The 21,993-nt window shown below is 42.9% G+C and overlaps 2 protein-coding genes across 2 annotated transcripts; one reads left to right on the top strand and one right to left on the bottom strand.

Moving 5' to 3' along the window:
- Window positions 1-9,265: 9,265 nt before the first annotated feature.
- zcchc4 (zinc finger, CCHC domain containing 4) lies at window positions 9,266-19,313 on the top strand. Its single transcript, XM_079214714.1, has 13 exons — window positions 9,266-9,402; window positions 9,706-9,824; window positions 9,897-9,979; window positions 10,159-10,431; window positions 11,361-11,441; window positions 14,577-14,649; window positions 14,722-14,872; window positions 15,201-15,301; window positions 16,082-16,203; window positions 18,537-18,612; window positions 18,690-18,741; window positions 18,837-18,981; window positions 19,101-19,313. The coding sequence occupies exons 1-13, from the start codon at window positions 9,321-9,323 to the stop codon at window positions 19,222-19,224; spliced, it is 1,482 nt and encodes a 493-aa protein (XP_079070840.1). The 5' UTR covers window positions 9,266-9,320; the 3' UTR covers window positions 19,225-19,313.
- Window positions 11,368-14,365, bottom strand: LOC306733472 (uncharacterized protein). Its single transcript, XM_079214715.1, has 7 exons — window positions 14,314-14,365; window positions 13,703-13,897; window positions 13,114-13,209; window positions 12,733-12,969; window positions 12,630-12,649; window positions 12,411-12,541; window positions 11,368-12,120 (listed from the first exon to the last, which is right to left on the bottom strand). Exons 2-7 carry the CDS (start codon window positions 13,886-13,888, stop codon window positions 11,513-11,515), a joined length of 1,278 nt encoding a protein of 425 aa, XP_079070841.1. The 5' UTR covers window positions 13,889-13,897; window positions 14,314-14,365; the 3' UTR covers window positions 11,368-11,512.
- Window positions 19,314-21,993: the final 2,680 nt, after the last annotated feature.

Raw genomic sequence — 21,993 nt, forward strand, 5'->3', positions numbered from 1 at the left:
GCACCAGCACTGAATATCATTTAAAGATAATAACAATAAAGTGCAACCTGTGAAAAACTAAACAAAACAAGTTTTTACTGAGTTTTACCCTGCGTATATTTTCAAAACAACAATAACGTGCAACCTGTGCCGAACAAAACAGAATTAGTGCAGATATGTGAGCCATCACGTTTCATCAGTATTAGTGAATGCGGTGAGCCTGCTTTATACAAATATTTTTAAAACGGGGTTGCAGGCTTGATACCACTCTCAATTCATGCTCAATATTGAGCCAACACACACACCCAGATATTAACATATTTTGCCTCGTTCTTCTGACTCGTTTTTCTCCCCTCTACAAACATCAAGCACAAACTACACATGTGTAAACACACACATCATCATTCCTGAGAGCACACACACACACACACCTTGGAGGCAAGTGTCTTTCAGAGCTCCTGCTCCTGCTGCTACAGTTGATTGTGACACATGATTTAGAGCTGGAGGGACCAGCCTTCCTGCAGCAGTGAAACTACTGCCAAAAGATAATCATACATGATTTGTCTATGGGTGGATGTAAGTGCTCATTTGCTAGTATTTAACCTGGGTCATAGCTTGGACTAATGTTAGCAATTCTCTTGGTTTCAAGTATTTTTAAATGTTCTTCAGTGAGTTAAAACATTGAGCTAAATCTTAGCAGCATAGAGTGTATATAAGAAGTGGACGTACTTCCATTGGTGTGTGGGCTGCCCTTTGTACGCCTCAAGGCTGGCGTTTTGGCCTTCGACATCTTTTTTTTTTGCAACCAATAATTGAAAGTTGCTATTTGGATGGCGGAGGAGTGACGTATAGACGCCAGACCTGTCAATCACAAGGTAGCCCTGTACTAAAGCATATTCTGATTGATGGTATATTTGACTTTAAATGACCATAATCTACTAAATGAACATCATGCTGTATTGAAGAAGACTTAAAACTAGAGATTGAGATATAGTAGAGTCATAGTAGTCATAGTTTTCTCATTGACGACTTATTTTTGCAACAAGAGGAGCCGCCCTCTGCTGGTCAGTAGAGAGAATGCCAGTTTAAGACACTTGGCCATATTGGCGTCACTCTTCTGAACCAGACATTGCCACCTGGTTAGCAGCAATAATGCATTGTGGGTTTCGGTCTCTTCATGGAATTCGACAGTAAGAAACATACAAAAAATACAAAAGTACATCACATTTTGGGAAACACACAAAAGTATATGTATTAATGTTCTTTCCAAAAAAATTAAATGAATAAGATCGACAAGAATAAATATTTTCATTTGTTAAATATGAGAAACAAATTGTAAAATCAACAATATGTGGGAATTTACATGCTGGAGCTATTTCTTGACAGAGCCAAGCTAGCTATTTCCATCTGCTTCCAGTCATTATGCTAAGCTAGGCTAACCATAGCTTGACTTCAACTCTGTACTTAACATGAGGACGGAAGACTAGAAAAGCGCTATACAGTTCAGTTCCATTTACCAATTACCACGAGACGTAAATCAATATTCGTATGATCAGTGTATTTACCAAATATAAAACTATTATTTTAAATTTAAAAATAAAATAATAGTAGAGGGGTCTGAAGGTTTCCATTCAAAGCAAACATATCTTTCCACGTGTTTAGCCCGGGTTTGGGTTCTGTTATCTTTAAATAAAGTCTATAAGAAATAATAAGAAACAAAATGACAGATTTATAGAATTTTTCTATACATTAAAGTTGTGGTATACAGACTGGGTTCAGGTGTCAGTTAACTTGAGTTTGGCAGGTTCAGTTTAACTGGACACAAAGCTTGAGGAACAGTATTGATCCGGCTTGTTATGTGCCTCGAGGCAGTAATGTGAACTGGCAGTAACACTCTACTCTCCGACCATCATCCCTTTTAGTCACTAATAATGATTCCCTGTGTGGAAGAGGCTCAGTGTGTCTCAGCTTAGGAGCTACCTGGGAGCAAAGCACAAACCCAGTTAGTGATAAACAAAGGTGTAATAAAATGTTTCTGGAATTGAAAGAATGTAGACTGGCCTCTCTCAGGGTGTGTTCATTCCAAGCCTGTTCTGAGAGCTTTATTTAAACTGGAGTGCACCACCTGTTTGAAGAGGTAAACAAAGTCAAATAAAGGGTGCACAAAATAACCACACTGAGAAGTCTGTATATACAGATCTCAGGTTTTCTCTCAAACAGAGAAGCGTCTTCTTACTTCTTCGTAGAATGCTGGGATATATTTCACAGTGTTGTTGTTGTAGAATGCTGCGATATATTTCATAGTGTTGTAGAATGCTGGGATATATTTCATATTGGTGTAGAATGCTGGGATATATTTCATATTGGTGTAGAATGCTGGGATATATTTCATAGTGTTGTTGGATGGATCAGGATAGGCAGTTCAGAACCTTATCTACACTAGCAGCCTCACAGTGGTACTCTGGTTAGCATGACAATTCCATGACATTGTCGGGATTGAGAGAAGCAGCTCCAGAAGTGGACTGGAAACTGTAACAATTTATATCTCTTATCTTTTCGATATGCAAAATAATTTCACCATGAGTGATGTGACTATTTCATCAATATGAGTTTAGAATTAATTTAGTTAGTAGCTTCCAGCTGAGCTACAATTTAGAAAACTCAACATAAATTACTTTAATGTTTCAATTGTGGCCTATCAGACCTAAATAAGATCACATGACCGCAACTCCGTGCAAATATCCACTTGCTGTCCAGCCCACTAACTCAAGAATGTGTTTCCTGTTTGGTTGCAATCTCCAAGCAAGGGTGTGATATTAGCTTAGCGTTGTTCAACTGAAAGCCACTATTGTCTGCCAACAGAAATATTGACACTAGGATCAATAAAGCTTTCTAACCTGTGTACAAAAAGCTGCATCATGTGATGGTGCAGCTTGATATATTTGTACGTGTATTGAAATGGTAAAATGACACCGTGTTTGGGGCTAACCAATTTCATTAGACAGAGGGCTTGTGTTACAACATACATTATGACATATTAAGCTGATACAAGAAAGAGCTATATAATCAATATCAATATACAGAAATAGATATGTGGAATAAAAGGGACAAGATTGGGACCAGGTGGGCACAGGACTGGGTGGTTGTCCCACTCACAACTGACCCCAATTAAGGACAGAATCTCCCGCACGAGGTGATATCATCAGAGCAGATTGCTAAAGTTACATAAAAGTGCATGTAAAGTTTGTTTGCTAACCTGGATCACTTGTAGTTGAACACTCAATCGCAGTACGATGAACTTGTCTACTTGGAAGTAAAGAAAAGATGTGAACCACCACTGTTTAGGTTACTACACTGTCCCTCTGACAGGCTGAGGCCCACAGGTCTTCAAAACTACATTTTGTTATCGCTTTATTGCAATCCCTTTGTAAACTCACAAACACCTGACACTGATCAGTAGCAACTTGTCCCTGCTTATGGAGACCAGCTGTCATCACACAGGCAGAGGAGATGTCCACTCACACATCCAGGCGACATTCTTCAGAAGTTCAAAGGTCAAACTTCTAAAAGGCACCCGAAAAAAGAAAACAACGATGTCCCTTGTTTGTCTCTCTGGCTTGCAGTTTCCAGCAGTGTGCTAATGAATTTCTCCTGTCTGCCAGACAGACTGCAGAGCTCTCATTAGCAGCTCCAGCAATGCTGCACAGCCTCCATGGGTCGGCCCATTCAAACCCGGGACGTTTCATGCTTTCTGTTCTGAAGGACCAGATTCGTTACGGTTCAGTCTCTGTGCCCGGTTATATCGCATGTGTGGTTTGGACTAGATTTGATACAAAGTCCAGTAATGCAATTTCTAAATTCTTTGATCAGATGGGAGATTTTCCTTTGCCGTAAACTGTGTCCTCGATAGTCAGTGGAATGCTACATTCACACAGTGTAACAGAGAAGCAATCCAAGATGGTTACCCCCATTACTTGTATTTCAGTCAGGCTTAACAATTTTATTTTTATTTTATCACATTACATATTTGGAGTGGCTATTAAACAAGTAAACCAGATATAAACAAACATGTTTAATTAGCTGAATAGACTGAATTCCAGTAGGTAGCCATTTTGACATTTCTGTTGTTTCTTTGGACCGGTGGGAGACACATTGTAGCTGTCAGACATTCCTGAGATCTCTGACTGATCTATCTGTGGGAGATACAACTAGGCCGATGGGTTTTTTCAGCTCGGTTGCTTGGGTCAAAAAGGAGCGGTAACTTGCTAGTTAGCCTGAAACCTGAGCAACTGTTAATTTCTAACAGTTTAAAGCTACACAGATGTTCTTATGAATACAAGGTTACGCAGTGGAGAAGGACAAACTGAGGTGTTTTCAAGGATTACAAGTCTGATGAATATTGTGGTTTGGCTCCTGTATGTTGATGAGAGTTCACAGGTTGTAAATCTGGGTTTCCTACTTCAGCATCCCAATCTCACTGCCAGCTCGTCAAATAGCCGCAGCAGGTGACCCGAGAGTCAGATTTGGACTTGGGGAAAGTGTGTCACGATTACAGTTGTTGCATAAATTCCCTTTTTAAAATAAACTTCCAGCATAGTTCTACTTAGCTTTTAGGTGTAGTTATGACACAACACAAGGATTTTTCTCTCCCCAGCAGAAGCCCCAAATCAGAGGCAAATAGATGGACCTATCAGAGCATCTGCAACACAGACCAAAGTTGTTGTTGCACCTTGGGTGTTGGATGTTTAGATAAATAGACAAAACGCATAACCGAGTGACTGATCCACATAGAAATAGATGACTGTGGGTCAGTGGAGCAGGGTTCTTCTTCAACCAGAGGGTCGGCGGTTCATGTGTGTCAACAACAACCTCAGCAAGCACAACTACACCCGGGTCACTTCTGTGTGTGTTTGTGACTAGAAGTAGTTTAGAGATCAGACATACTCATCAGAGATTCCTTCCATTGAAATATATTAAAAGTGTGTGTAATTGGTAACAATTGGTAATTGGTTAGGTTTAGACAACAAAAGTAATTGGTTAGGTTTAGACTACAAAAGTACTTGGTTAGGTTTAGACTACAAAAGTACTTGGTTAGGTTTAAGAACAGATCGCAGTTTGGGTGAAAAATAATTACATATTTTACATAAAGTTACTGTGTGTGTAAAATGTTGTTTAACAAACTAATTAATTAAATATGAATGGTCCTGGCCATTCAAATTAAACCCCCAAAAAACGGAATATAGCTAAGCTTTGAGTATGACGTTATTATATAGATATATTTACTGTATGCATCCCCAACTCTGCCGGACTTCAAGGTACAAACTTTTACATTTTTCTTGTAATAAATCTGATCTGTCTGCTTTTCTGACATTTGTCAGCCTGTGGAACACCAGTTCCAGATGTGTTCCCTGAGAGTCCTTAAACGAGCCATGGGGAATCCTTCACAAAACATGAGCTCATTATTATTAAGTTACTTTATGTATGGAACACACTTAATTATCACTTGTGCATCTAGAGTTTTATTTGTATCCTTTGACATTATTACATTGGCCTATTGACATCTTAGAGGACATCTAACTTACACCCCAAACGGAAAAAATATCTTTGATATTGAAAAGTTGTGGAACTCATGTTCTATGTTGGCTCCAGCGTTAAACCTCAGGTTGGTACTCTTGAGAGAGTAGCAAGAGTAATCTGGATTTTTAAAACGATTACCCAGCTCAGTGTTGTCAACTCGTTGTCAATTAAAGTAGAACTACCTCCAAAAAAGACAGACAGGCATGCAGACAGACAGACAGACAGACAGACAGGCAGGCAGGCAGACAGGCAGACAGGCAGGCAGACAGACAGATAGACAGACAGACAGACAGACAGACAGACAGACAGACAGACAGACAGGCAGCCCGTCCAATCATCACATTCAGGCGGAATTAAATGATTGGACGAGCATATTACAGTCCTCCTACGGCCACAGATACATGTTTTTTATAACCTTTTTTTCCAGAGCATTTGATTTATTGATTGTTGTCAGGATGTTATGAGAATTTCAACAAAAATATCAAAATATATGTTGTATCTTTGAGTACATGTTATTTGCATGTAGAACAAACAGGACAGAGCTGTTGCTGCAAGACTAGCCAGTTCACAGGTTTCAAATGAGGACCACCCTCCTCCTCAGGGACAAAGCCAGGTATGACAGCAGCAGCTCACCAGTCTAGAGCCACCAGACCCACTGTGGGCGGCCCTACATGCTCTCTCATTGGGCATGACATTCAGTTTCACTGGGATACATTTAAAACAGTGTCTTAAGATCAGACAACCTCAGTGTTAGCTGTAGCACCGCAGGGTGCACCCTGATGCTGCTGCATTCATTAGCAGACAGCACAACAAGATAGGCCTATAGCAGGCTTGTAACATCTTCAATGCATTTTATTAAATGCATCATATATACATTTACACTGAGGAACACGTTTGAGCTAACATAGGCTCAGTAGGATATTCAACCCAGCTACATTAGGAATATTAAAAGTTATTGTTATTGGGAGAGTTTATTGGGCTATGCACAATAATTGGCCTGTCGTGCACGAGGGAAGCCAGTGCAATCTACAATTTAAAACATGGTCTTACCAGTGCTGCTCATGGTGTCAGTCAGACGTCTTCTCCAGTCAGATGATGCTCAGCAAACAAGCCTCTCCACCCTGACAGTAGCTACATGTGAGGCGGCCGCCGCAGAGCGCACGTCTCGGTCAGCAGCAGAATGAATGGAGGCAGATGTTCCACGGAGTGTCGCAGAGAGCCCGCGGCCCCTCGCTGCTGGTGCCGCAGAGATGTCCTCAAACAGCCGCACCGAGAAGACAATGTCCCGCATACACTGCAGGGCTGCGCGGCCTCACACGCAACACACAGCGCAGGTTGGGTGTGGGCGCGCGGCGGACAAACACGGCTACAGTCGAGCTGCATAGAAGAGAGAATACGGTTTCCGGTATAGAAATATCCGATATCAAAATAAAAGTCTTCCTCAAAGTGAAGTCTACATTCGGGTTTATGGACGTCCTGGGTTATTTCAGGATTCTGTATGCTGCTGTGCAGCGAAATCTGGAGCACTTCAATGTATCTTTTGTTTAAGTAATCAAATCTGGACTTCCACTTGTTTCTTGGCTGGTCAATTAATATGAAAAATGACGAATGTATTATATTTAGGACGGTGGTAAGTAAAGTAGGCCTATACATAAAGAATATGCATTGTTTTAAACATCAAATAGAATATTCAATGAAATGTAAACCAAATTAAATAAGAAGAAATGACACATTCGCATACAGGCTTACAACATATAAACTATAGTACTCCTATGTCAATCAATTGGTGTTATTTATATTTAAGAATATATGTAAGCACAACATGACCTAACGTGATAAAGGGATTAATGGGTGAAATTAAATATTCCAATATTTACTGATCGGTGATCGTGTTACGTAAAGCTTGAAGAGAGATGCACATTTGATTCACATATTTATGACAACTGAGCCGCTCCATCTGCTAAAGAAGAGCTTGTGATCAGCCTCTGATCTCAAGCGCCAGAACAGATACTGACTAATGCTGTATTAATTAAGATTGCAATAATAATAATAATAGTAATATAATTAGTATTGGTCATAAACTGGTGATACAACACCTGACTTTGTATACATTGTACTCAAACTCCAAGTACTCAAATAAATGAGCACTTCATTAAATTACCAAAACGAAACTACACGCATATAAACTGAAGATGCAGGGTCAGTTGTTCCATTCCCTTACTTTATTCCAACCTTGATGCTTTTACTTTGAAGGAATACATCCCCAGCTTTCGGTGTACTGTTGTAACAGCGGGGTCTTGTCTCCGCTGAGCTCCAGCATCCAGCAGCCGCTCCGCAGCATCCTCGCGCTGACAGCGCCACTGCGCTGACAGCGCGGCGGACACGGGAATTGTATTATTTAGGAAAGAAAACGCCCATTCTGAGGAGCCGCGCGCAGCTGCTTTTGGACTACAAGGCTGTTCTCTGTAAACAAACTGCAATGTGACTGGCAGTGACACAACGGCATTTTATTTTTTTAAATACGTTGGTAGATGTGTTTGGATGCAACGGCTGAATCTAGTCATTGTGTGAATGATGTGAATCTCAACGCACTATAGGTGTTGGACATCACACGTTCTTTTGGTTTCTGAGTCCTCTTTGTGTGTTGAAACATAATTAACTAGGTCAGTGTTTTTTTTCACAATCCTTTGGGAACAACTGAGGTGGAGGAGGAGGAGGAGGAGGAGGAGGAGGAAGAGGAGGAGCAGGAGCAGGAGCAGGAGCAGGAGGAGGAGGAGGAGGAGGAGGAGCAGGAGCAGGAGGAGGAGGAGGAGGAGGAGGAGGAGGAGGAGGAAGAGGAGGAGCAGGAGCAGGAGCAGGAGCAGGAGGAGGAGGAGGAGGAGGAGGAGCAGGAGCAGGAGGAGGAGGAGGAGGAGGAGGAGGAGGATGATGAACTGGAGGAAGATGACAGCGCTTCGAGGAAAAGACGGATCAGGGGATCTAAATAAAAAAAATTAAACGAACAGAACTACATTGTGTATTTCATTATGAGGGTTGACATAACTGAACTCGGGCAAAGTTTTTGTTTTCCGTTTTTATTGGAATCCGCCCAGAAAAAGAAGAAACAATTCAGCAGCTAAAGGCTATCCACACAAATATCATTTTGAATTGAATGATCTACATTATATACGTTTTTTTAAATAACTAATTTAACTATAGTTGTATACATATTTACAGAATATTTAGCCTCTTATATGGGGATGTATCATTTATTTACTTTGTTACATGATGATATGATATGGGGACTAATAACGTGCTCTCTCTCTATTTCTATCTCGAATAATTTATAAATCTATACATTTACTTATATTAACATAACATATATATATATAGATATATGTATATATATATATATATATATATATATATATATATTTGTCTTTCATGGCAGATTTCACATGTTTTAATGGATACACTTCACACACATCTATCTATCAATCAACAGAAATTATTTAATTTTTTTCTCTGTTGAAATCTGCCATGAAAGACAAATATACATTACAATGCAGTTATACTCTACTTAGAAAGCACAGTCTTGTTGATAACACAGTAATACACAGCATCATCAACGCGTTTACTCATTTGCGGTTCTGACTGCGACAACGTGGTCGTGACGTCAAATCTCCGCGACTACTACAAACGGCATGGCTTCCATTCGTCCGGCTGAGCTCGTGGTTAGACAGTGAGGTGTAAAGTAGCATTAACTGCAGTAGCCTGGTACCAACATGGATGTGAGCGACGCGAACAGTCTGGGAATAGAGGTGGTTGTCCCGCAGGACGACAGAGCGGCGCCATGTTGTCCGCATGGTCAGTGACTCGCGCTGTAAACACTCAGCACGCGCAGCGAGCTGCTTCACGATGTCCTGCACGTGCCTGCGCTCTGTTCTATATGTGCACGCTTTGAACCGTATATGTATTTTAAACAAATTGTCGTCGGGATATAACACGAACCAGCTCGTATTGCAGTACAATCTCAGCATACATCTGTCTTTATACTCTAAAGTCCCTCTGCTAAGTCTGTTGTGAATATGTGCGCGAGCCTTCAGGAGTTTGGCTGACCTAAAGAAAGATGGAGGCTCACATCGCAGAATAACTGTCGTGTTTTTCCAGGTCCAACTTTGCTTTTTGAGAAAGCTGGCAAAGGCGGTGCGGGAGCCCGGAGGTTTTATGCCTGTTCCGCCTGCAGAGACCGGAAAGACTGCAACTTCTTCCAGTGGGAAGAAGACAAGGTAGGCTCACTGGACTTCTGTCGCGTACACGTACGTAACAACTTATAATCGTATATTGCCTTTGCGTTGAAGGTGTCGGCGGTCAGGCTTTTGGCCAGAGAAGCAGAGAACCGGTCCAAGAGATCCCTGATCACCCACAAGGAGAGCTGCAGCAGGTAAGACACCTGGACCAGGTATCAATGTGTCTTTAATTACTTGTTTTTGTATTGTTGTCTCTATTGATAGCACTATAATCTTGGATTCACTGTCGGCTGATTTTCGACAGGGTTTAATGGTTTTGACAGACACGCACATTAAGTGAGCATATTGTGGACATTTGTGATTTGCCCCTCAGGTTGAGAAAGTTTGCCTCCCTCCGGCAGGATGAGAAGAAGTTCTGTCGGGACTGTCAGACTCTGCTCCTGCCGGCGGAGCACGAGGCCCACTCCTCTCACAGAACCACAGGCATCTCGGCGGCTCAGCTGGCGAGGCCCAGCGTGCTGCTGCGACCTCTGGACAACAAGAAGAGCAACGCCCAGTACCTGTTCACCGACCGCAGCGCCAACTTCCTGCTGGACACCCTGGCTGCTCTGGGCTACAGAAAGGTGCTGTGTGTGGGCACACCCAGGTGAGTGACTTCACCCGCTGCATCAGCACCGCCCCGAGAGGAAGGCCTCGTCACAAACGAATAACCACGATAGACTGGGTGCGGGTGATGAGACGGCGGTACCATTCTTTTATTTCATGGCATACATTAGTCCAAAATAGTGGACTCTATGTCTGAACTGGCCTTGAAGATTATGTCAATATTAACACCAGCATTGTGTTTCATCACAATCCAGTGATAGTATTTAGTTTATAGCTTAACAAGTTTAAGTGTACAGTTACTCTTAATTATTATGGACCATCTGTCTTCATGGGCAGTTCACTCACATCCCCCAAATCGTCTCTCTTACTACGTACCATCTGGCAATTAATTAGTATAATGTTTTCCCTTTTAGAATATCATGTGCGTTGGTTGTGCGAATGAGTTAAACTGGGAACCCACTGTTTCTGAAAGGCTAAATGCCAACCGATATGGATAGAAGCAGAATATGTCCTTATATAACGCAAATGTTTTAATACATCTTGGACTTTACAACAACCTGGAGTTGTTTGGAAAGGTTTCGATCAACAAGTGGGAAGAGCCAAGCTGCACCACATAACCCACAAACGCTAAACCTGCATTATATTCCCACAAACGTCACCCACTAGCCTGAACCGATGATATACATCATTACTACACAGACACCATTCTTATTCTACACATAGTCTAAACATAATTATATTGGTGTAGTCTAATTTTTCTCTGCACCTGTGCAGAAATACATACATTCTATGCAAAAAAACTGTCATTGTCAACGTTTTGAATGGAGCTTTGATGCTTCGGCCCATTTGGTACAGCCTTAGCAGTAATACCAATTTAGAAAAAATACACAGAAGTAACAAAATGGTTAAATGACTAAGACTGTTTGAAATCCGTCTTTTATTTATAATGGTTGTTGTTGTTTGTGCCAGACTTCAGGAGCTGATAAAGTTGCGAAACCTCGAGCAGAAACATGAGCCGATGAAAAGTCTGCTGCTGGACATTGACTTCAGGTTGGTTTGTCTCATTTGTTGCCTTAATGTGTTCTACTGTACAGCCGCTACATGGAGGGATAGAGTCCCCATCACTCCGGTGTCATAGTGTTGCTGTGACTGAGCTCCAGGTGATTCGGCCACATCTGATTCTCCGGTGGTCTCAGGAAGCGTAACGCAGGGTACAGAGGCTCCGTGAACTGCTGATGAGGCCGGTCGAACACCGGTGTCACAGCGGCTGAGAACCTCTGCAGGACGGCCATGGTGTCTGCGTCGTAGAACACCAGCTGGCCCTTGTCGTAGTTCACCCACACGCCCACCTTTCCCGGCGGCATCTGCCCCACACCCTGGCACGACACGTGCCGGTCGTTGTGCCAGGCAGAAAGATGGCCGCTGCGAAGCTCTACGCACCAGGAGTTCCTGTTGCGGCCCAGCTTGGTGGCCTTGTCTCGGCCCTTCCTCTCCAGGCTGCCGTAGGCGACGCCCACAGCCCAGTCGGCGCAGCAGCGGGCGTCCACCTCCCAGTAACGCTGCCCGGCTGTGATAGGAGACGAGCCCAGAGCACAGCACACCTTGTCAAACTGGAGGGGATGCCCCGGAGCCGAGCGGGCGGTGCCGGAGAAGGACACGCCCCGCCCCTCTGAGGTCACCGTGATCTGGCTATTGCAAGTCTGCCTGTCTATCACCATGGGGGATGAATCTGAAAGTACACAGAGAATCGTGAGATATGTTGATGACACTTTGACCTTTGGCTCTGCATCAGTGTGACTGGTGACTGGTCCGAGCTCTGTGGCGGCCTGTCCCTGCAGCCAGTGTTGCAAATCAATGAGAATGTTTCATCCTGGTATTTGATTTAATAGATTTACTAGCCGACATGGTACTTGACTGATTGACTTACTGTTGAACCTGCACTAATGAACCAGACTTGACTCGCTACAACACCCTGCTGCTGTGAATGAGTTAGCTCGTGCAGAGTTGGTGGTCTCGTACCTAACAGGAGAGCCTTCCTCTGCAGCTGAGCTTTCAGCTGCTTGGAGATTGAGGATAATGTTTTTAGGAGCCTTTCAAATCTCTCTTCGTTCAGTCGGATGTCCCTCTCGGAGGCGTCCGGCTTCTTAGGACTGCGAGAGAGATCAGAGAGATTACAATGAGAGGGAGAGGTCTGCAGCAGGGCTGTACAGGACTTTGTCTGATGGTGCAGTGTTTTACCTCAGATTGTCAGACTGACCCTTGAGATGAAACAAGAAGAAATACAGATTAAAACTGCAGGACAATACCGGCGCTGTGTGTGTAAACTGTGTCAGTGTCAGACCTTCCCTTCTTCCTCCGTCGCCGGGCTGGTACTCAGTGCTCTCTGGATGCTGCCGATGCTCTTGGTGACCTGGTCCTGGTGGTGTTTCCAGTTCTTCAGAACCTGGTCCAGTCTGCTCCTGGTCTGCCTCAGGTCCAGCTCCAGGTAGTCCTGGACGGCCTGCTCGTCCTGCTTCAGGACACACCGCATGCTCTCAAAGTCCTCTCGAACCTGCTGCTTCATCCCCTCTGTGCTCGTCTTCAGGGAGCAACACAAAGAGCATGAGGGACACATGTTGAGTACACAGCCAAGGGTTCATACATGACATCTATGCATTTACAGTCACAGTGTCTGTGTATAGCGTCTACTTAAAGTATCGAGATCCTCTGGTCTGTAACTTACAGAGAGATCGGCCTTGCGTTTCTTCAGAGACTGGATGTGAGCCTTAGTCCTGGACCGCTCGGCCTGCAGCTCCTCCATCCGTCTGGACAGCTGCTCCTGCAGAGTGACAAGTATTGGCATGGAGGTAGTTCAGTTTCGGCCCACGGATGAATTTTTGTTTTATAAAACAGTGAAACATTTCAGAATTCCCTCCTAGCTTCTTTTCAAATGTCTGGTTGCCGGAAACCAAAAGCTCTTCAGTCTCCTGCGATAGAAAACAGGAGACATTTATTTGACATGTCCTTTTGCTAAATGACTTAACATCAGTTATCAAAATGATTATTTCATCTGCGGATTAATTAATAAGTCTGTTATAATTTCCCAAAGCACACGGTTCAAATGTCTCATTTTGTCTGCCCAACAGTCCAAAGCCCAGTTTACTATCATGGAAGACTAAGAAAAGCATTGCTTTTCCACATTTGAGAAGCTAAAACCGGCTATATTTTGGCCCCTAAATTAAGGCAGACTATTATTTGAAATAATGTAATTAATTATTTGTCGGTTGACTTATCGACTAATAGTTTATTTTTGGCAACGAATGCATGTTTACCCGAGAGAGCTGTGCAGCATTGGCGATCTTCCTCTGTAGTTTGGGAGAGCGTGGGAAAGGCTGAACGGCGTCACTGTTGGAGTCCAGGAGGGTGAAGCTCGGTACGCCGTGGCTGCCTGCAGGGGGCGCAGCGAGACCACCGCGTGCTGACAGACCCTCACCAGCAGAGAACTCTTGCTCTGCCATTTTTGAGGACTGAACAAAACCACAAACCCATATTAAGCCTCCTCCAGCAGACTGTCCTGTTTGCATTTCCTATCTGTTGACATGCTTCAGCCATGTTTGCAGAGCAAACCAGTTTGTCAGGTTTTTGAGAAATCTTTGTTTTGAGGACCATGCCAAGCTTTTTTCAATAACCGTGTGTCTCTTTTGCTGATGAACCAAAACAAAACCACTGAAACCCAAAGTCAATCTCACAGCTTCCTGTATGCTAAGAATTCAATGTTGGCATATTATGCATGCACAGCTGCAAAATACCACGTTTGTTACAGTCAGCCAGTTCTCTGGTTACTGGGAAATCAGCTTCTAGACCTCCACATACTGTACCAGCAGTATATATAGACAACCCAGTCACATTGTGTTCTTTTAGCATGACAATGTGTGCTTCTTACCTGAGGTCTCGGCGCTGCGTCTCTTCTAAATATCTGTAAAGAATGTGCAGAGGGTGTGTTCTGTGTTACAAGCTTCAGCCTGCAGTCACCTCTGTTACCAGGATACACACTTCAGGATCCACTGTGTGTTTGCCAACTTTGTGTACTTCCAGCAGATGAGTTTAAACTTGCTCTGTTGTTTTCAGCCTGCTGTGACAAAGGAAACAAGTCATGTTGAAGCTTTCAGGCTAAATTACACAAACCCTTTTTTCTTAATGTTCCAGATACGCTCAGTTCTACAGCCAGGATGAATTCTGTCACTACAACATGTTCAACCATCACTTCTTTGATGGAGAGGTAAGAGTTAAACTCGCGTCTCTCGTATGTTTGATGAGAAGTTCCGTGTAATGAAGCCTCTTCTCTTGTCAGGCCTCCGGTGCAGTGCTGCAGGCCTTCCTCACAGAGAGTGAGGGCCAGAAGGCGGTGATGGTGTCCGACCCTCCGTTCGGGGGCCTGGTGAAGCCTCTGGCCAGCAGCTTCTCTCTGATCTCACAGGCATGGAGGAAGCTGCAGAGTTCTGGTGAGATATATTATATATATTTTTATGTATGTATTGCTCCATGGTATATTTAGCTCTGATCTTTGTGGCTGCACAAGAGGAAATACTTTTTGCATTAAGGCAGCTTAAAACAGAGGACAATGAAGTGAGACTACTATACACCAAATACAATGTGGTAACACTTTTTGGGTTATTGTTGATTTTTCTCTGTGGGTTCATTACATAACGTCATTTGATCCATTGCCCATAAGAATATTGATTATTGCAGATTTGACCTCTCGTAACAACGAATGAATGGACCTTAGCGCTCCAGGGTTTGAAGCTAACATGCCGGTGTTGTTGTGTACAGACTGCAGTAACATGGACATGCCCATGATGTGGATCTTCCCATATTTCTTTGAGCCTCGCATCCTGGAGTGCCTGCCCTCATGCAGCATGCTGGACTACCAGGTACACTGCCAGTGCATCACTTACACGTTGTTTGATTCAGACTCACTTGGCAGAGACATGATGATGAAACCGCTTTCGAGCTTTACCACCAGGAAAACGTGTCCGGGGGACTCGCACTCTTATTCTGATAACTGAGCTCCACATTTGTGCTGAAACCAGGAGGAGAGCTCCTGCTGTTGGCAGCAGGGGGGCAGCACTGTGCTGAGGATCTAACGGTCGCTAATGTTAACAGAGGTTGTATTGGGTTACATCAGTGGTTCTCAAGCTGTGGGGTGCGACTCTAGTGGGACGCGGAGGTATTAAAGGTGGGGAGAGATGCAGATTCTTAAAAAAAAAAATCCTTTTTTTGTATTTTATAAGAATCCTTTATTAATCCCACAGTGGGGAAATTATTCTCTGTATTTTACCCATCCTTAGTAATTAAGGAGCAGTGTGCACTGGGGCTTCAGTGTCTTGCTAAAGGACACTTTGACATGCAAACTATAGAGAACAGGGATCAAACCAGCTACCTTGTGGCTTCAGGACGAGCACTCTCCCCATGAACATGATAACTTTACATAGAACAAAAGTACAAAGTACACAGACGTAAAATGTCATTAATAAATACATGTCGAAATGGCTGTACTTTCATGGAAATGTTTACGTAACGTAAACAATTTCAATTGTTTATGTAGAGGTGTGTAATTGTTATTACACTTAAAAAGAAGCATTGTTACTCTAGAGACACAAGTGTTCCTTGTGGACTATAAACGATGAAGGCTGTATTTTGTTTGTTTCCAGGTGGACTATGACAACCATCCTCTGTATAAACACGGGAAGACGGGCAGGAAGCAGTCTCCCGTCAGACTCTTCACCAACATTTCACCCAGAGACATTGTCCTGCCCAAAGACGAGGGCTACAGGTATCCCCATCACCCAGCACTCTGTAATGATGAACATGTCAGCACATTTGTGTTTGAGGTAACAGTGTCACCATTACACCGTCTGTCCACCAGAGAGCGCCGTCTAGAATTCATATCTGGGTCTATAATTCTATACTAACTAAGTCTAAGAGATCCGTGTTCCACATTCAGACATGAAAATCCCTCACCTTTCGGCGAAATTTGCCGTTTTGAAACCAAAATAGGTGACCTACGTGGATCGTGTAGATCCGAAGAGTTTTTGGGAGGGGGGGGGAGTAGGCGCAACTGTCCGCCGTTTCTGAGATTGGAGTGGGACACGGGGAAAAAACTGAGGTCGTGATCATCTTAGCAATAGAAGATCTTTGACATGTCGAGGTGCATGTTCAGGTTTACCTGGTGGAAACATTATTCAGTGTTCTAGACTAACAGTGCGTCTCCTCAAAGTAAAGTGGTATAACAGTATGACATAATGTGGTAAAATAAAAAGGCTGGTACATTATACATATTATGGCATATAAGTGTAATATTAGAAGTGAAATGTAGTAGTAGCAAAACAATATTCAGTAGTATTGCATATTGTAAGTATTAAGTCTACAAAATATATATACACACACACACTACCGTTCAAAAGTTTGGGGTCACTTAGAAATGTCCTTATTTTTCAAAGAAAAGCACTGTTTTTTTTCAATGAAGATAACATTAAATGAATCAGAAATACACTATACATTGTTAATGTGGTAAATGACTATACACCTATGTAGATATTTAATTAAAAACCAGATGTTTCCACCTAGAATAGAGGCCTATTTCCAGCAACTATCACTCAGTGTTCTAATGGTACATTGTGTTTGCTCATCGCATAGACTAATGGAGGATTAGAAAACCCTTGTGCAATTATGTTAGCACAACTTAAAACAGTTATGCTGGTGAGAGAAGCTATAAAACTGGCCTTCCTATGCATAGCATCACATGTGTGGGTTCCATTATACTCTCAAAATGGCCAGAAAAAGAGAACTTTCATGTGAAACTCACCAGTCTGTTCTTGTTCTTAGAGATGAAGGCTATTCCATGCGAGAAATTGCTGAACATTTGTCTGGGTGACCCCAAACTTTTGAACAGGTGTGTGTGTGTGTGTGTGTGTGTGTGTGTGTGTGTGTGTGTGTGTACACTTGAGTATTGACAAAAGAAGAATTAAAACCCATAATGATCATAGTTTGTCAGCTACTCGACGAGTGACGCTGTTCGGCACTGACTCGCCCCGCTGGTGTCACCTTTTTCACCCCTCATGAGTTTGCAGGTCTGACTGTAAATGTTAGACCCAGTGACAGGCGGGCATGAAATGGCTTGCATAATACTTAGTAAGCAGGCCATAATAATTTTTGACTCATGGCTGAAGTTAAGTTTCTCCAGCTCTCCCCAGGTTGGCAAAAAAAAGCATCTCAAAATGCATCAGATTGATGCTTTAAAATATGGAATATTTAAATTTTTCTTACGGGGGAGCATGCCCCCGGATCCCCGTAGAGGGGTAATATCCTTCTCACCTTTTTCACCCCTGACCCGTTTTCATGCCTGCACATTGTTGGTGATGTTGGGTGTTTGTGATAACAGTCAGTCTTTTATTACGTCTCCGGCCCGAGACTTTAGGTCTTCAGGTTGTCTGTCGGACTTTAGGATGAGCTGAATAGAATTTGGTGGTCAAAGGTCACCATTTTTGGCCATAACTAGGAAATATTTATACATATTTCAGACAAATGTCTGATTGGATAAAATTATGAAGGGATGACATTTTGGACAGACCGGTAGGTGGAGGCATACATCTGCGAGGCGTTAATCTTCACTGTAAAAACCTCAGAGAAATATATTTGAAAAAGTAGAATTTTTCGAGTTGCAGACAGATTTCCCTTTGTGCCATGAATCCGCTTTTAGGAACATATCCCGTATCCTTCTAATATTAAAAATAACTCTTTGGCCATTACTTTCAATTGCGATACCAAAAAAGAATACTATCAAACAATATTAAAAGGTATCATGACCGGCCACACGATGGCGCTGATGGCCACTTCACTTGGAGACTTTTCTGTATTGCTCTTTTGTTTATTAAACAAACAACAGCTGTTGAAGGTTGTTATAACAAGCAAACAACAACTTTCTGTATGTTCTGACTTACTCTCAAAGACACAATAAACAATCTGACAGAGCATTCATTGCCTCATTTCAATCCTTCACATCAGGGACACATTTCCAATGTAACTAGCTGTCAGAACCAGTCAATATAAATTGTTTCCAGGTCCTTTTTAAAGCTCCTGTTTGTTCTCTTCTCGTCCTGCTCTTAGATTTTGCGCTGTGTGTCAGAGGTTCGTGTTGTCCCTCAACAGGCACTGTGCTAAATGCAACATCTGTCCATCCAAGGTAGAAAACCACAACCGCATACGATCAGTTGTCTCCAATAAAGACACATGCTACAACTTGTACTTCTCTGTCTGCAGGATGGCCGAGAATGGAAGCACTGCTCTACGTGCAAGAAATGTGTGAAACCATGTACGTACAAGCCTGCACATCGGTACTACTTGTCAAGTTGTCCCACCACTTTATCTTTTGTCTCTTAACTTGCGCGCCTCTTTGTTCCCTCTCAGCCTGGAGGCACTGCCAGAGCTGTGGCCGCTGTGCCCTCCCTGACCACCCATGTGGAGTGAGTCCAGGAGAGGAGGGCTGCTTCAACTGTGGCAGCATGGAGCACAAACGCAGAGCGTGCCCTCTCAAAGACACGCACAGGACCAGGTGAGTCCACCGTGTTCCTGTTTGGGCTCCATCTTTGGACTCACTGCAACAATAACATTCAATGTTTACATGTCTCAACTTGTTCTTTAGCGTCGGTGTGTCTGTGTTTTCCCCTCCAGCCATGGGGCCAAAGCCAAGAGAGGAGGCAAAGCGCTGCCCCGCCGTCCTCTGCTGAAGCCCAAAGCCAAGAGGACGTCTGGAGCTGCTCGCAGGGCAAAGAAGTTGGCTGCTTTGTCCAAGTGACCTCAGCATCATGCAGGCTCTTGTCACAAGCAGGGTTATTTTATGTAAACTGAAATACTGTTCTGAACAAGTGTCGTACCAAATTAAAAAGTAACATAAAAGGAGAATTTGCCTTTGTTTTTTTCATTGAAATGCAGCCTTTTTAATCTTACCAAAATAAAGCCAGTGAAACAAAGTAAATCTACATTGATTTTGGTGCAAGCAGGAAAGCCGTAAACAACATGTCTGACATGACAACCAGTTGCCTAGTTACAAATCCAGCAGCATTAGGACCAATCCACGTCTCCACACTGGAGGCTTGACAGACTTTGAGTCTAAGCGTTTGGTTGAAGACTCGTTGACATTTTGAGCCCTTTATGAACTCTCCGTAAGTCTGCTGACTTTTCCCACTTTGCACACAATTGAGAAGATGTATCATTAAACAGGGGGTTACCAGTAAAAGCATAACTGTAGAAACATTAAGGATTAAAGGTAGAAAATAAAAAAACACATGGAATCAGACTTTTCCACAGCCTTGAATGAAGCTTCAAGGAGATAAATCCATCCATCCATCATCTTGCACTTTTATATAAAATATGAATACTATTTTAAGTGATCTAATAAACCACCGAACCACATTTTAATGACATGTTTAACCTAAAACGTAACACAAACGTTTGTCGTGTTAGTAAGTTATTAAAGTTAAACAAGTGACTGAATGTGTTATCATTTGGCCTGGCCGCTTTCTTTGACCTGTAACTGTTTTACCAGTTACCCTGCACAGATACTGTAGATCGCTTATTATTTTTATTTTTTAATAATAAAGGTCAGTCACTAGGCTGCTTTGACAGCGTTGTTGTCTCCCAGGTTCATGAGGTTTTATTCCAGATGACATTCACAATGTCCTGAACAGTTTGTGAACTGAACAGCGAGCCAAAACCAACAGGCAGTGAGCTTTGGCCACATGATGGCAGTGTTGTGTTATCATGGCCCATCGTGTTTGTTTCCGGGGGTTTGACAGATAACCTGTTATGTTTCTAGAACAGTGGCAGAAAAGACCGCCATGTGTACTTATCGTACAACCACCGTGTGTCAGTGTGCAGGACATGGATTTTATCTCTCTGCTGCGTGTGATAGCTTCCAGTCTTGGAACTAGATGGATGGTACACGCTGCATCCTGCACTGTTGAAGGTGATGATGGTGAGGAGTCACCCCCCCCCTGCTTAATGTTTGCACAGTGAAGGCCACCAGACAGGAACACTCCTCACTGGGAATATACGGGGACTGATTTTACACTTTGATGTTGAAGTGCTCTGGTCTCCCTTTGGCTTTCAGGACATGAAGCGAGACCCTCTGTGTACGTATTGTGCATTTACAAGGCAGTTAATGTGTTTGAACAGATTCAAGTCTGGAATCTTATAACATTAAAAGCGTGTTATTTTTCTGATATTTATGGGAGACTACGTTTTTGTTTTGTTGGAGAGTATTTTGATGCAGTATGTATTACAGCCTTCCACTCCCCAAAACGCACATATCTCGATTGTAACTTTTATTTGAATAATTTATTTTTTAATTCAAACTTCTGCTACCACTGTTACTATTATCGATACATTTGACGAGCTCTCAGATGCATCTTGTGGCCTTCGGCAGCAGATGGAGTTTGATGCAGTAGAAAGCTCAGGAAGAAATCTAGTATGTGGACCTTGAGTCAATAACTCTTTTTAGGTGAGAGGGGGAAATAGATAACATAAAGGGCAAAGTAGATGGCTTTGAGAAAGTATTATCTCTTCAGTGCGTAATGTTGGCGATCCGGCCGACATAACGTCTGTCAGAGGCTAAAGGGGATCAGTTTTAAAGCTAGACTAAAGAGATCAGTATCATATGAAACTGCATGACCTAGGACTCCATATAAGGAGGTTAAACAAGGATCCACAGTTAGGCTACAAGTTGACAAGGGAAGCACTGACATAGCCTAATCCCCCTGACCTCTCACCTCAAGATTTGTGAATAAAAATGGGTTCTATGTACTTGTATTGATCTTTTCTAGTCTTCCGACCACTTGTCATCATTCACAGGCTGAAAACTGGGGCGACCATGCAAGGAGCCACCTGTCCATCAGGAGTAACTAACATTCACACACTGAGGGGAGGAGCCACCTGCCATCAGGAGACCACGACTGGAGACCGTGTTGGACACAAAAGTCATCTAACTGGGACACCTACTTTAGCAGCTTTAGGCTTTTGCAAAGAAATCAAGAAGTCAGAAAATTATGAAAGTAAGAAAGAACACAGAGCGAGATGAAAATGAAACTAGGAAGGGAACCAAAGCAGGAGATTCGGGCAGAAAGGGGCGAGAGGCCAGCCGAGCTTAGAGAAGATGAACGAGCACCATCTGTCAGCCTTCCTCTCAAATGAATGTTATTTTGACACATCAAAACAGTCGACCAAAGTGAGAGGTCTGTATGGAACGGCAGTCTGTCGCCAGGATAAAATGGTGGCTTCATACGTTTCTGCAAACCACACATACACTGAATATGGACATTTTATGAATGTATTTTCTACATGAGTTCAGAGCAAGTGACGGAGTAGAACGAGGGAAGCACAGAACGAGTGACGTAGTATATCGAGCAGCGTTATGAAAAGGTTTGTGGTGTGATTAAGAGTAGGGAACAGGAAAATCACGGAACAGGATGATCAACCGTGGGGTTGTTTACTGCTTCCTGTTTAATGCAGCATACAAAATGTAGGAAGTAGAAGTCAAAGTGATGCTAACATATCTACACAAAACCAT

The sequence above is a fragment of the Taurulus bubalis genome, assembly GCF_910589615.1.
Source record: "Taurulus bubalis genome assembly, chromosome: 3".
In the NCBI taxonomy this organism is placed as follows: domain Eukaryota; kingdom Metazoa; phylum Chordata; class Actinopteri; order Perciformes; family Cottidae; genus Taurulus; species Taurulus bubalis.